Source organism: Mesitornis unicolor, unplaced genomic scaffold (genome assembly GCF_000695765.1).
Source record: "Mesitornis unicolor isolate BGI_N332 unplaced genomic scaffold, ASM69576v1 scaffold7273, whole genome shotgun sequence".
Lineage (NCBI taxonomy): Eukaryota > Metazoa > Chordata > Aves > Mesitornithiformes > Mesitornithidae > Mesitornis > Mesitornis unicolor.
This window is the reverse complement of record NW_010175240.1, coordinates 32654-48531: the sequence shown is the minus strand read 5'-3', so window position 1 is coordinate 48531 and position 15878 is coordinate 32654. Positions and strand designations below refer to the sequence as shown.

At 40.2% G+C, this 15878-nt stretch overlaps 1 protein-coding gene across 1 annotated transcript in view; it reads right to left on the bottom strand.

The window, feature by feature from the left end:
* LGR4 (leucine-rich repeat containing G protein-coupled receptor 4) overlaps positions 1-15878 on the bottom strand; it is a 72501-nt gene that overhangs the window by 26566 nt on the left and 30057 nt on the right. The window contains exons 3-4 of the mRNA XM_010181303.1: positions 13179-13193; positions 504-575 (exon numbers count right to left, since the gene is read on the bottom strand). Of these exons, the coding sequence (XP_010179605.1) occupies positions 504-575; positions 13179-13193 (87 nt within the window). The remainder of the gene's footprint in view (positions 1-503; positions 576-13178; positions 13194-15878) is intronic.

Below are 15878 nucleotides of genomic sequence, written 5' to 3'. Positions count from 1 at the left end.
CAAAAAATTCTAACTTTTTTATTAAAACTTTTTTCCTAATAGCAAGAAATTTTCACTGGAAGAAGCAACGAACTATGGAAATTATTTCTATCACTGGTAGGGGACAATTCCAAGGTCAGTGTTTTGCATTTCTGGAAGTACCAGTACTACCTGATAACGTCAGGGCACCCAATGGAGTAAGCTAAGGGGGTAGAGAACAAAAAAAACAACCAAACTTTACATGCCCTTTTAAAAATTCTTCCTTCTTAGGATTCTTCTGCTACAAGATACACTTCAGAAGCAAGTGTTCTAATTAAATGAAGTCATTACAGTTCAGTCAAATTCAGTCATCATCAGCACTTACAGCAAGCTTTACAATAAAAAATGGAGAGCTGTAATTTGGAGAGGGAGGGGGCAGCAGAGAAAGGGAAAAGAAAAATTAATCCAACCCACCAGTAAACACACTGGCTGTGCACTAAGAAAGCATACAGCTAGCTATGAAGCTCTAAAACCCGATTACTTACAGAACTTTGAGTTCTTTCAACCCAGACAAGGCCTTTGGATGGATAAAAGAAAGGTCATTGCCAGCCAGTCGCCTGGAAAAAAATTGCAATAATAATTTCAGTTGCAAAATACAGTACTTCTACAATCATCTAACAAAGAAAATTACCGATACATCAAATCTTGCAAGCAATTATGCATTTTGCATCTGATTATACTACATCCATGATCTTCGAAGTTTGCATCAGTTATTTCAGTCACTGCACATTTTTAATGACGAGAACGCAGCACTCAGCCTCATGAATATACTTTTACAGTGAGCTAGGAAAGATACCACCTAGAAAGATAAAGAATCTTCTTATTGTACTAGGTTTGAAAAGTGCATTTACCAACTATCAACATGGTCCTCCAGCTTTCAGCATTGCTCTGCAGAAACACATGCTCTGGCACTCATGTGTTTTTAATCTATACAGCACTTTCTAAAGAAACTATGCAGTTAAGTAAAAATAGCCAGATGCTAGAAACTTTTCCCCACCTTGTGCTATGAGAGTGAAGACTATATTTGCAAGCAGGTGGTATCTTCATGGTGCTGACAACTGACAGGACGCCTGCTAACATTACCAAGACACAATCTTGGTAATCTTTCATCTTTTTGGTCAGCTATTTGGGCAAAGTTTTCAGGAAAGAAATCCTTTTTGGGGGAGCAAGAAACAGAACAGGCTCCTCAGCTGCACTGTCTCTCAAGATGTGGCCAGCTCCAAACTTGGACTGCTAGACACTAACACAGAGTAAATTGTGAAAACCACCATGATATTAAAAGTAATAAATACAGGAGACACTGCAGAAGGCAAAGCAGGAACAGCAGCCAAAACAGCTGCTTTTAAATAGCTCATCCTCCCTTCCTCCATTTTTTTTCCTTCAACCTTTTTACCTCTGTCCTGACCAGCAGATCCTGTGTGGTCCAAGCTTTGTTGAGCTGCTAATAGTTGTGACATGAGGTATTTTATTAGGGGTAAAAGACAATAATGCAGAACACCTGGTAATCCATAGCTGCCAAGAGATGCCATCATTTCAGCCAATGTATTTGCTTTTAGACTTGGTTTCATATCCAAGCGAAGCAAAAGCAGTTGGAGAAAGTCGCACGATGAAATAATCCATTAGAAATACTACGATACTATGAAATACTGTGTTCACTGCCGTAAGCATTAATAATTAATAAACAGTAAATGCGCTTTAACGAAGGCTACAGAGTATCAACCCCCACCTCTGCCATTACAGGGCACTGCAAAGCAAGCCAGCCACACAAATAGGAAAATATTTCAAAGAGGCAAATGAAGGAAATAACAAGAGCATCATCTACAGTATCAGCTTGCCAGAACATAGCAACATTATCACATTTTTCTCTCAGTCTCTAACTACAGAAAAGAGATTACCCAAAGCATAAAGATCTGCTTGCAACAGAATTGATGACCTAATAAAATGCTGCTTGATAGAGAGCATGGTAGTTATGTTTATCAAATCCATTTGTCAAAGGTAGATGGTTTTATTTACAAACCAAGGCAGAAGAGGACTGCTTCTCATGAACAGGAAGGTGACAGCAGCTACTACTCCATTTTAGAAAACCGTTATTATAATTTGATAGAGTAACCTCGGCCTTCAGTCCTTGTGCTCTCATGCACACCCCAATCACCACAGCTGCGGCTCTGGTATCATTACAAGCATGCTTAAATCTCAGCTTCTTCTGTCTTATTTAAGAAAAATAAATAAAAGAGAGACAGACAGACAGACATTTCCTGATTGCTAAGAAAAGTTTGTCTGCATGGCTTGTGTATAACCAAACAGCTCTGAAACCAGAAGAAAAATAAAGAAAATCAAGGTACACTTAATTCTGGAAACCTCCTATTTACAAACAAACTCAGGATTTTGGGGCTGTGACATGAGTTTTCAAATACTTGGAATTTTCAACATGAATGAAAAATTCCAGATGGCAACTAAACACTTCCCTAAAATTCCTTTTGTTGTCAGTAGCTGCCCAAATCAATTGTATTAACCTTATCTGAGGGGATGTGGAGGAAGGTTTGCAGTATTTCATGGCTTTATTTTTAACAATTTCCTAGGAAGTTCTCTGTAAACAGAAAGAAACATAGATGAAATACATTGGGACTGTACAGCAGAGAGCCAGTGATCTGCAAAACACATGTTTATTTTAAAAAGTGTTCAAAACATCGAAATAGAAATCCTTAAACCAAGCAAAATTTAACCAAGGCTACAGCACTGAATTATTTTGGCACTCAAAAACTAGTAGTTGGTGCTGATTCCCCATCACACACAATCAAAAAGCAGCAGCCATGGTACATGTTTAGCAGGCAGCTCTCACTGCAGCTCTGCCCAGGTTCCCCATTAACAAGGCTGGTGTGCAGCTCATCACGCATCTGCTGTAATTTCTCCCTCCCCCTGAAGAGGCTGAGGATTATTATTTGTTTTAAAAAAGCTAAACTAAATCCAGTCGAATAGCCTCCCCCAAGCTGACTGTCACTAACACAACCTACAGAGCACTGGGAACAAAATACAGCTGAGGCAGCAAGGCTTGCGTGACTTCAAATAGCAAGACTTTGCCTACCTCAAGGCAACTCCTGTTTATTCAGCCTTTTCGCAACCAACAGGAAAGAAAAAAACTCGCAATCCATTACATTTCCGTTTCTCCTCCATCTGGCACCCTTCCAGGAAACAGGATACAACTAGCCAAGTGTGCAAAGGCTTTACTAATCAGTTTGCCAAATACACATTTATCATTCACGTCCTAGCCTCGGGGAGCGCAGTTGCTTGTGAGGAGGTTTCAACTGCAGCTCTCCAGCAGGCAAAGAACAGAGTATCGTACGCCGCTCTCAACATGCTTCTCTCTGCTGCAGCACACAGAAGCTGAGAGGATGGAAAGATTCCTCTTTACATAACCAGGCTCATTTTAAAGAGATAAACGAAACATTAATAGCATATAATACAGTGCATATACAGCACAGAAATTAAGACATCACTGAAATTGTCCAGTTAGGTTTTCCATGCACTATCTCCTTCCAGCATGTCTCAAAAATAGTCACATTCAGATTTTCAAATATAATGTTTAAACAATTCAATGTTTAAAAAGCACTTCTGGTTCTTCTCTCTCTCCCTCTCTCTCTCTCTCTCTCACACACACACACACACAGAGTAAATGGGCTAATGAAAAAAATAATAATAATAAAAAAAATCACAGCTTTACCAAGCCCTGACTCCAGTACAATAGAAAGGGAGAAAGCTTCATTTCCTTGCACTAAGACTCACAAACCTACCAGGGGCCAGCCCATGCTGGGACAACTCCACACTGCTACAAAGCTACCTGAAGGTAGCCCTACAGTTACACTATCAAGAGCTGAGAACCCATCCTTTTCCTTCCTCTTGAGTGGAAACAGCCTCAGAGACCATCTCTGAAAGTCCATCTACTGGTACTGAGCCAAGGTGCATCACCGTTAAAGCTCTTTCTCCAAAAGGTAGGACAGTAAAACAGATTCATCCACAAAGACAGTAAAGAGTTAATTTAATAGTGTCTTGCTATGCTATAGGCCACAAAAACTTGATTTGCTGTCTCCTACTTGTCAAGGCACACAGACTCGGCAGCAGGCATCATTTGAAGTGGGGTGTAAATGCACACTGCACTGACCAAGAGTTTTCCTGCTACCTCAATTATTACTCCCCTTGTCTGGAAACTCTGCCCACGACTGCAGGTATTCTGATCCAGGCCAACCGAGTCACATCCTGGAGGCTTCTGCAGTGGAATCACTGTTGCAATGAGTGACCACATCAGTATCTTTCTTTTAGGTTGGCAATCTCCTTGTAATAGCTTAGTATTGAATAGCGTAATCCTCTATTTTTACTTTAAAAAACTAAAAATTGAGTGTTCTAATTGGACAAAAAAAATTCTGCAAATTTGGACAAAGTCAAATAACAATATAAATTTCAGCACAGCAGGACATACAGATGACAAAATACTTCTGCTATCCGGTCATATACAGTACGTGAGCAATACCCTCTAATCATTATTTTAAGTGACACAGTAAATGATCTCCAGATGTAGAGGACACTTTGTTGTTATTACAGAAATCAGGATACAATCTGGTGGGGAAATAATCTTCCCTGGTATCTCATTCCCAGAGTACACAGCAAGCATTGCTTCTTGCACTGAAACTCTTCTGAAAGCAGCAAAGACTGTTTTCTCTCTTTTGGGAAATTAAAACTTCTGCAATTAAGAGCTTGGCAACCCAGCTGCATGTTAATCAAGCCAAGTTAATCACTGATGTCACTCCAAAATCAGGGAGGATGTCCCAGGGATACATTTTTCTCTGTAACAATTAAAACCATCACTCTCATTTTGACAGGATGCAATACAAACTTCTTGGAAACCTCTCTGCTTGTCTTGCATTCTAGATGGTGTAAACCTCAGGTTACTCGAGCAAAGAATTAGGTCTCCTTCTGAAGATTTTGTGCACAAAATGTTTTTGCTGTGGGTTTTTTTTCTTCTTCCTGGTGGTATTCTGGTATCCTCCTAAACTTACCTGTCTATCTTGTCTCTGATAACAATACCTTTGCTACTAATTCCATGGATCAACTGTAATCTTACTTCTTCACTGAAAGTTTAAAGTGACACAGATGCAATCTTGACATGTCATAATGAATCACCTGATTTATTATTTTTATTTCTACATCAGCTCCTTTCTGGTAAGACCCAAGACTCCCAATTCAAGAGCCAGTCAAGGATGAACCTTCCACATCCCTTACAGACCATGCATCACTGCCCCTTCTGTCCACTCAACATCTCCTTTAAGCTCTCCAATTTTTGCCTACCTATTTTCATCCCACTGGAAAGTATTCCATTGCTTCCCCACTTTCACTTTTGCAAATTCTTTACTTTTTTGCTGTCTTACATCAAACTATTCAGCCATCTCTACATCTCCGTCCCTAACATCAACTTTTTCAGAGTTCTTTGTGCTTCCCACAGAAACCTGAATTTTACTTCATGCTCTCCTGCAACAGAAGTAACCTTTGAAAGCATCTCAGACACTTTCTGGGTATCATGGATTCAACTTTCTCACATCCAAGAAGAAAGCTTCATGTTTCACCTATTCCAACGAAGCAGTCACTTTGGAGCGGAATTCAGTTTTCTTAACTGATAATGCATAGTTATGTGCTACAATTTATTCACCAAGGTTTGAAGCTTTACACAGGAGGTCGAGCCATTTGCAGGACAACACCAGGGGTTCACAGCATCCCCTGTGCAGAGATCCCCTGCCTGGTGATGGAACTCACCTGTGCAGGCACCTCCTGCCCAGGCTGGGCAGCTGCAGGAGGAGTGGGTAAACGGAAACCGTATCACTTTGCTTTGCTTATCTGTGATTAGCAAATGGCCCCTCTGGGACTTCTGTCAGCTGCAGCCTGCTGCACTGCTGTGAAGCCAATCAATAACCTACAGATTACTCCCAATTCTTCCACGCCAATTTAGCATAACTAAATGGATAATTTATTCTGCTGCTGCTAATAGAAAATGCATTTTTCCCCTTCTCCTTTTCTTGCAGTAATTTCAGTATTATACAACCTCAACTGCTATTTATAAAATTGTGAGTATATAAGCCAAGACACATCAGGACTTAAAGTCTGTAACTACAACCAGCACTAAAACTGCGCCAACTCCAACCAGCTGAGCAGGCACTTCTCATCCCCAGACTTCATTTTCTAGCAGTTAAAGCTTTCTCAGAGTTACACTGAACTTCAAGGTAATAGCAAGTTTTTAAACAAAAATCTGTTCTAAAAAATAAAATGTCTAAGTAAACGAAACTGATTGACTAAAAAGAAGTCTGAAGCCTGTCTAGAAGTTCTACTGTTAAACTGTCAGTAAGAGTCACCAGCACCTAATACAAGACAAAATATGGCTCAATGATATTATTTTGCATGGATTATCAAAGAATATTTATAATAATAATTTTGCCTGTTAACAGGAAAAATAATTATGATGGATTCTGAAGAAAGCAAGCTCTCCCATCCGTGCAAAATATGCTCTATCATTCGATTTGCAAGCAGTATCTGTATTTGGGCAAGACATCCTTAAGCAGAACCTACAGGCTGCAACCCATACGCACCGAAGGAAATATATATAACCTAAAACAATAATTATACAATATGAGCTGTTAAAGCAAGCTGCCTTTGTAGTCCCAACCAGTATTCTCCAGAAAACAACAAAAAAAACCCCCAAACAACAAAAAAACCCCCAAACAACAAAAAAAACCCCAAACAACAAAATACAAAAACCTAGAAGTTCACACAAATTTTCTAATATGACATGTCTTAAATGTAAGCATTGTCTTGAAAATTGGTAACAGCTAGTCTACAGCAGAAGTGACAAATTGTTGGAGTAAGCAACTATGATTCCTCTTACCTCCAAAGCAGAAAGCAGGATAAGGTTTATAAAATGTACCTTCTCCGTAACAGCCTTTGCACATCTCACTGTGTTGTGATAACTTTCTCTACCATAGGCCAGGCAGACCTTTCCCTTGACTGCCATCTCCAGGGTAGTCAGGTGAGCCTGCATATGCTGATCCAGATTCTGCCACTCTGGATTTCTATTTCCCCTCTAATTTCACACTGCACAAACAGCTTTCATTACAGACACTATCATATTTACTTGAGAAGGAGCAACCTGAGAAAAATTTGACCTTCCTCACCATTTTGCCCAAAACTTAAAATATTTAAGTGGCAGAGTAGGGGGGAAACTGTGTGGTTTTCAGGATTTTTTTTCTTCTTGCTGTCCCCTCAAAAAGCCATGTCTATTATTAGACTTCTTTTCGCTGTGGATGCTGAGAGATCGGGGTACTTTGCTGTGCTACGGAAATGATCTCCATACCAGTGGGCTGGCTGCTGAGAAAGCAGGGGAGGATTTGTGTGTGTGACAGCTCCAGTTCAGAGGATTCAACACGCAGAGGTATCTGTGGATTTGATACCAACTTCATAATGGATGAGCGCAGAGAGCAAGTGGCACGTGAAGGAGATGGGCTCTCTGCTCCCTGTGCAGATCAGCAGAAGAGCTGCTACACTGAACTGACTGCAGCTCTCCCAGCATCAACACGCTCCTTCCAAGCTATGAACACATTCCACTTACCTCCTCTGTAAAGCAGAGACACGGGGATGAAAGTAAGCAAGTTCAGTTTTGATTAAATCTGATGCAACAATTGAATCAACTACAGATTAGTGCTTTTAGCAGACAGTGCTATGTATGCTCAGAAGGTTTCAAAGATCATGAAATTGTTGACAGACATGAGAGGGTGAAAAAATGACTGTTGAGACAGTAAATCCTCAAAGTTGCTTAGACCTGTCCATACAGCCTGTCTCTTGCCCTGGCATTTATTGGCTTTCCAGGCATGGGACCTTTTAAATGATCATGCATCTAGCAAGTGACACTACAAAATGTGGAAGTGGATCAAATCTACCTATATTTGGTGATCAAACCTCTGTTACCAGTTTTCTAGCCACTTCAAGATACATACTGGGCAAGACCTAGGTTTTCTAGACACATTCACAATTAATAGAGAAATGGGAGTAATTTTCAATACAATTCTTTGTTTCAGATTTAGGTCAACAGTTAACTTTCTTCCAGCTGAAAAAAAAACCTAAGTATTTAATCAGAATCATCTAGAATTTATTTTTTTTATATAGGAAGAGCAGGAAAAGAACTTTACATGAATACTGGTTAGGATTAGGTCTGCCAATGCTCATTAGGCAAGAATACCTCAGTACTCACAAAAAATGTACCAAAATACAACCACCCAAGAGGAGAGCAGGAAAGGAAGTAAAACAATTACTTAATTCCTCACTATGTCTTCTTATGGTAACACACAGTGTCATACCTCGACACTATGATGACAGAATGCACTCAATTACTTTCTCAGAGTATGGGGATACTGCATTTACCTCCAACATACAGGATTTGGTTTTTCTGCTTTTCTATCTAAGGTTTTTGCAAAGCTACACATCTCTCTTCTTGAGGCTTGCACCTGGAATACACTACCTGCTCGCCTGCACACGTACATCTTTTGTCCCACACTTCAATTCATGAAACCAAAAGGAGGAGGTGGACTGCACGGTACAAACACTGTTTGGAGGACTCTACCTGGAGATACACAGCCCAAGAGCTCTCGAGGTTACTGCTCAGCCTCCAGAAGTTCCTTATCTGGTTTATATGTTCAGACAGCCCCAAGCTGGCAGCTCACACAGCATAATAAATTCAGGCTTGTAAGACGGGTCTTGAAGCGTAACACCACAAAGTTCAGCCTCCAGGCCATTTAGCTAAGCCAGCTTCTGTGTGCATGCGAAAACAATGCTGAACACTGAAACTCAAAGACAACAGATAGGGAAAAAGCTTTGTTTCCCTCTAAAAGTACTTGCAGCACAATAACCAGTCTTGGGATTCTTATATACTACCATGCCAACTTTTGAAATTAACCTGTAGAAACAGAATCTGGAAAGAAACTTCCTCAACTTTAAAAACAATGGAATTCACTCAACCTACTAGCATCTGTCCCCACAAACAGGAAAAATATGCAACTGGTAAGCACAGCAAGAACCTTCTAAGCTACAGAAATATTATTCTTGTATCTGCAGGATTAAAGCTCATCCAGAATCAAACTGATTTAGGACTCGTACAGATAAGAAAACATTAATTAAACATGGGTTGGCCGACATGTTTTTAAACATAATTTAGCATCTAGTGCAGACCAAGTAGGTGATGTTTAAAAATATCATAGCTGACTGTGGTTAATTCTACTTGGGAGTCTTTGCCTAAAGGTTTGTCTTGACTAGAATGTGAAGGTGCAAGTTACAACATGCCAACACACTTTTTAAAGCTCTGGTGCACAGAAGGCAGCCAACTTTTCTAATGTATGGTAGCTGGTCAAGTTGAAGCTTAGGCTCTGAACTTGCTACTACACGTGAAACCTACACCTTGCATTTTACTGATTAGAACTCTACCTCTTGGAATTCAAGCTGGAGCAACTGAGAAAATCACCTCCTCCAGCTGTTCAAATATTCAAAGCTAGCAGATGGATGAAGAGCACTCATCAGCTTCCAACCCAATGTCAGGCTGCTATTTTTGAATACCAACAAAGGATGCCTACACTGGCTGCCTTAAAACAAAGCTGCTGGCAGGGAGCTCTCGGCTCGTTCCTCAGCCTCTGCTGGTGGGGCTGAATGGACAGATAAGGGGTGGTAACATTTCCAATGATACCAGCTAGTTTCACAAAAGTATACTTAACCACAGTCTCAGTTACCACATGTAAGCTAACACAAAGTATCAGGACAACTTTTAACATGAAGGCTCCTTCTTACCTTTCCTACTCAAAACAAGTCCTTTGTCTCCAGCTTCCCACTACAAACCCTGAGATGGCTCATGTTTATGCAAGGGAAACGAATTGCATCATCTCAGCAACGTTCACACGCTACCTTGAAAATACTACTTTAAAGGACCTAGCACTGAAGGACAAAAAGCCTTCCTTTCACCAAATGCTCCACTGCCAGGTGAGGAAAGATACTGCATCCCAAACTAACAGCTCAGCCTTGGTGGCCTTGGCATAACTCCAAGTCATTTCTAATTCATAAAACCTAAGTAATGAAAAAGACAGACACTCCCCCTCCCTCCCCAAGTGTAATACAACTTGGTGCTGATGCAGAAATTAGAAGGAAGGGGACCATCTAAATTACACACTGAAATAGATACTACAAAACCAAGCAGCTGTGACATGTCAGCCAGGTGGTCATCTTCAGCTGCAGTCAAGAGGAAAAATAACTCCAGACATTTCCCTTGCAGATACTTCTTGATTACAACCTTATGGCAAAAGCACCTCATTTTCACTGTCAGTATGCATTTTAATTAATCCTGATGATCTTAAAATATACTTTGTCAATTAAAAGCCATGATCAGAGACTCTGGCTGAGGGTAGGGGGTGTATTTGAGATGTTTAAGCAAGATCTCTTAGTGCTGTAATCAGCATGGACATAATTAGGCAAATTCTCAGCTGTACTATTTCTTTTCCTGAAAAATTACAGTTGCATGTGTGCAGTCTCTTGCTCACTGTTTATTCATTTCTCAAAAAGCATATTAGCATTGTCTTTCAGAAAAGAGAAAGCTTTTATTGATCTAGATCTTCCTTTTATCACTTTATTTCTCTGTTTTCACCAGCCATTAAATAAAAACCTTGCCCTTGACTGATTAAAAAAAAACCCAAAATCTGGAGGTAGTGTCACAAAAGAGACTGTTTCATACTATATATGAACAAAAACCAGAAACACAGCAGATCGTGGCATCAGCACACATCTGGAAGGTAATCAAGCACTGCTGTCTCTTGGTGCTTTCAGGAGGGATTATTTCCCTTGCAGTATTACTGGGCACGATAGGGTCTTCAAAACCACAACAGTCGGAGAGCAGAAAGCATCTTCCCTAACTCGTGTTGGAGAAGGTCAGGGCCCTTCCCGAGGCTGACTGGTTGGGAGGTGACCAGTGCTTCCCTTCACGTGCTTGTGTCACAGCAACCTTCGAACAGCGGGACAGCTTGCCGTCCTCTGTCTCCTTGCTGCCTCCCACACGGAGCAGCAGCCAGACAGACAAGACTTTATCATCTACACCATACCTATCAGTGCAAAGCAAGTAAGACAACAGCATTTTATAAGGGTTAAGAGTGGAAATCAAAACAAGGTGAAAAGGTCATTAAGTCAAGGAGACTTTTGCTTTATTCGAGTGGTTCAAGTTCCTGCAGCCAGACTGGAAAACTGGCCAAGAAGGAAAATCATCTTGATTTGCCTTCCTTGCTGAGGAAGTAATTTTTTTAATTAATTCAGCAGATCATTCACAAATACAGTGAATAGAAATCATACAGTTAAAATACTTCAGACTACTTTAGATAACTTTAAATATTAAAAGGAACTGCAACAATTTAGAAGAGCATCAAAACATAACACAGCCTGGCTCTTCTAAGTTAAAAATTCACACTGGAAAGTCATTTCTACTTTCTAAAAACACTGCATTATCTAACTATATTTCCCTCTTCTAGCTTTCCATAAATACTTTAAGGTGTGGTTAGAAAACTGTGGCCAAGTTCTTAAAGGATTTTTAGTTTCCATATCAAGTCCAGGACTGCAGCATATTTACGTTAACATTTTCTGGAGAATACACTTCATTAACTGCTGTGGCAAAACCCTTGGTGGTCTGCTCCTCGCTGACTCTGACCATTGCTGTTTCAATCATTTGCAAATTACTTCCAGATGAGTATCAGTTACACAGAGATGGAGAATTTTTATAACTTTTATAAATAGTGCAAGAATCCTACAGACATACGATAAGTGCACTAATGCAGTGACACGCACGATGAGGCTACAAACAGGGGCATGTGCAGCACATAAGTCAATGGGCGGATTCTGCCCACAGACAAGCTGCAATCCCTTCTCTCGTACCTGCGAGTAATACTCAGGTAGGACACTATTTCACAGGTACAAAACCTCAGATTATACCTGCAAATTTGACACTTCACAGGGGAGTCAGTTCCCTAAACACAGCCACTTAGTGCCATTTCAGACGTCCTCTTTCACCTGGCCCCAACTGCCACTCCCGTCTCCATCTGTGCCAGATCTGTCAGTCTTGTGCAGGTGCCTTGGATGAGCCAGCACATCTAAAAATGGCATTGGATGCATACATCGAAGTATCCAGGTCACTCCCCCTTCGGTGACATAGAAGGCACCTTTTAATCAAGCAGCCAGCTTTTACAAGTCTGGTATGCTGCTTCTTCCACTTCTATTTGCTAGCATTCATTTTAGGATTCAGAAGATGATCCTCTGAAGTCTCTCCAGACTGTCAAATAATTCACTGCATTAAGGAAATTACAACCCCCATTTTAAGTGGCTCCTACTGCATTTTTTATTCCCATTCTCTTCTTATGTGCACTGTGTAAGACTTGGTTGCCTACATAATACATCTAATTGCCTCCCATTTACATCCAGTTAAATTCTGTGATGCTATTTTGCAGTACTAACTAACTCTGTCGGGGGCTCATCTCCTGAAGCATTTGACAAACGGCAGGACTAAAGCATGGTATAAAGAGAAAGGTGTCTGGGTTTGTCTCCTGGAGGAAGAGCTACTAGATCAACCCATGGTAGTGTGGTACTTACTGCTGTCCCATCTGTTTGTGGGATTTTTGTTTGCCTTAGATGTGTAATTCTTGGGAAAATTCTATATGGAATACAAGTTATTTCCAGCACAGATTTCAACACCACTTTGCTTTAACTGTCTCTTTTTCTTTCACATAGAGACTCACACCCAGGTTCCTGTGCTGAAAACACAACTTTGCTGGTGCTCAGGAGTCAGAACCTGGATCTGCTCAACTATAAATAAAAGTCAGGAAGAAAGTTTGAAAATCATCTTGGAGAGGGAAAATTGTTGTTGTTCAGTGGAAAGTAACACAGTTTGGTTCTTTTCTGTCCACAATTAGTGAAAATAAAAACTGAAAAGTTTCTGTATCCTGTCCCATAAGGGAAAGGGAATGGGCAGAATTAAGCAAAAACATGTCATGTCTGGTGCTGGTCATTTCTATTAAGGAGGGAAACTGCTCTTGTTTGAATCTACTTTAGACTGTTACACTCCCTCCAGGAATAATGTGACCTGAAGCAAGGGAACCTGGACCCGACGCGTGCACAGATCATCATAACCAGGTCTTTAAGAGAAAGAAACCAACCCTCCTCATTTCACTACTGGTGAATCTCTGCAAAGAGCCTTCACACTCAACGTTCAAATTTGCTACTGCTGCAACAATATCGCTAACAACTCAAGAACTGATACTGTCTGCTTCTGGTTCCGCTCTCATGGTCATATTCCTGCCTTTCTGCATCCAAGATAGCTGTTGAATTGGAGAACGTTTCTCTTTTTAATCTTTCTGGAAATTCTCCTACCTCTGCAGCTGTAGGAGGTAACTCAAACATGAAATGAAAATTGTCTTTTCTTTCTATTGCGCTAAGTAATTATGATTGACTCAACTATGTCCAAACATTTCACAAGTATCATTTTTACTGTAAAGTTGGTTTTTTTAGGGATGGAATTGTGTTTGGTTCCCCTTACTTCCCCCAGAAATTGCTTTAACTTACCAAGCAAGCACGCTAGGAATGATTTAAAGCTTCTGGGTGTTCACCTATAATTCTGAGCTCAATGCTAGCCTATTATTTTGCAAACTGAAATGCTGGAGTTTAGGGGGACAATGAGGTACACCTAGTAAACTGCTCTTAGGCAATAAGCACAATAGATGATGGCTGAAGGCTCTGCCTTTTCTCTTTACCTCCTGACACACCCCAGGGTTTATGGAAGTTACACAATATGCACACCTACCAGTTAGGTTTTATTGCTTAATTACTTTGGGGGGGGGGGGAATGAAGTCTCCCACAGTCATCTGAAGTTGGAAAAAACAGAGTTATTTGGGTTTTTAACTTTTGATGTGAAATATGACTATAAAGAATTTTGAAAAGAAATTGACTACACATATAGTCTACCAAAAATACAGACATACAGCAGCACATTTATAAAGCACATAGGTAACGCTGGCTAGTAGATATTATATATAGATACATATATAGATAAATATATAGTAGCTATTCTGAGCCAAGCAAGTCTTTCAATTTTTTTTTTAATTGACAACTCATGCCATAGAGCCTTTCTTAATTTGTATCAGTTACACAAATGCACCATCTTCAATACTGGTAAATCTATTTTCCTTTGTGAGGTATTCTTGACTGTTTTGCAAATTTAAGCAATACCTAAACCAAAACCTGTTAAGCATGAATTAAGGTATCACATGCAACTCACCTGACATAAGTAAGATCAACTGTGCTTCACAATTGTACTGAGCTGAGTCAAAACTATTTAAGAGCCAGGGAAAATTGAGTTATTTAAGAGTATTAGTAATGGTAGCTGCTACATTAACAGGAAATGAGAGAGACCAAAATTGTAAGGACAGGTAGAACACCTTATCAGACCAACCAGCATAGCCAGGGTGCAAGAGAAAAAACAGAGAAGCTTTCAGGAACCCAAGCCTTTCTTCAAGAGCAAGTGATCCATCTCTTACCAATTTCTCAGTATCTTTATTCCAGTACAGTGCAGTGGTTGTACTGGTTACAGCAGATAACCAGAGACAAAAGCTTCTGGGCTTTATCTCCAGTTTTACTATGGGGTTAATTTACACTCTACAAATGGCTTTCATTCTTTGCTTCAGCTTCCTCATCTGTAAAGTCAGAAGAATTGCCTCCCTGCTTCATAAGGGTCTGCCTCTCTGGGGAAACGAGCTGTTCTTTCCCCAAGGTGCATTTATTGACACATCTCTCAACACAGCATTCATCGTTCCAGCATAGCCAAAGTCACAAATAAGGACAGACTTACTTTGTGTTTTAAATACTCTTTTACACAAGAAATGCTACTTTGACACCAAAAATGCAAGAGAAGGAAAGCAAATTGCAGTGGTTTTGTCTTATCTATTGCTTATTACTGTAAGTTCTCAGCACTCTCTGGCAAAGGTTGAACCATTATCCTGTCTTCATAGATAAGGAAACCAAGGTACACAGAAGTCACTTGTCACATAACAGTACTTACTAAAGTAGTAATTGAAAGTCAAAGCCTTTTCCCTGTTTATTGACTCTGAAACCTAATCTTATTCAGAGCTGTCCTGTCCTAGATAAGGCTTCAGTTCAGCAAAACCCTTAGCACATGAGCCTTAGCACAGCTCAAGGATTCAGAAGACCAAGTATCATCTAAGAAAAACCTAAAGAAAAGAAAAAGGCTAAAAGAGAGAGAGATAAGAAGGGGATGGGAACTGGAGAAAAAATCTCTGCCAGAGGAACTAAGAACAAGAAGCCCTGTACCACAGAACTTGAATTTCTGATGTAGGTGATGTAGGTCGGGATGGGCTTGTGAGCACTGCATCTGCAGCCTACAAGGGGCAATGAGAGCAAGCTGCTCAGTACATGAAACGAAATATGTTTTATGGAACTTATGCAACAGCTGTACTGTAGCTCCTTTGGAAACAATGCTAATTACACACCTCTTGTGTTATCTTTGGATAACGCTGTAATTAGTATGTGTCATCACTCTAGCCATGATTAAAATAATTACCATAAAAAGTCCCTTGTAAGTAGCATTTACTGTTCCGGTTTCCAAACATGTGCAGGAATATTTTTTTGTAAGTATAATTGCTTTCTCTGTTCACAGATCAACTCAGCGCTATTTCCCCACCCACCTTCCACTTTACGGAGCCATCTGATGTTGTAGCACAACTTCAACGTGTGTGAGATACTTACAG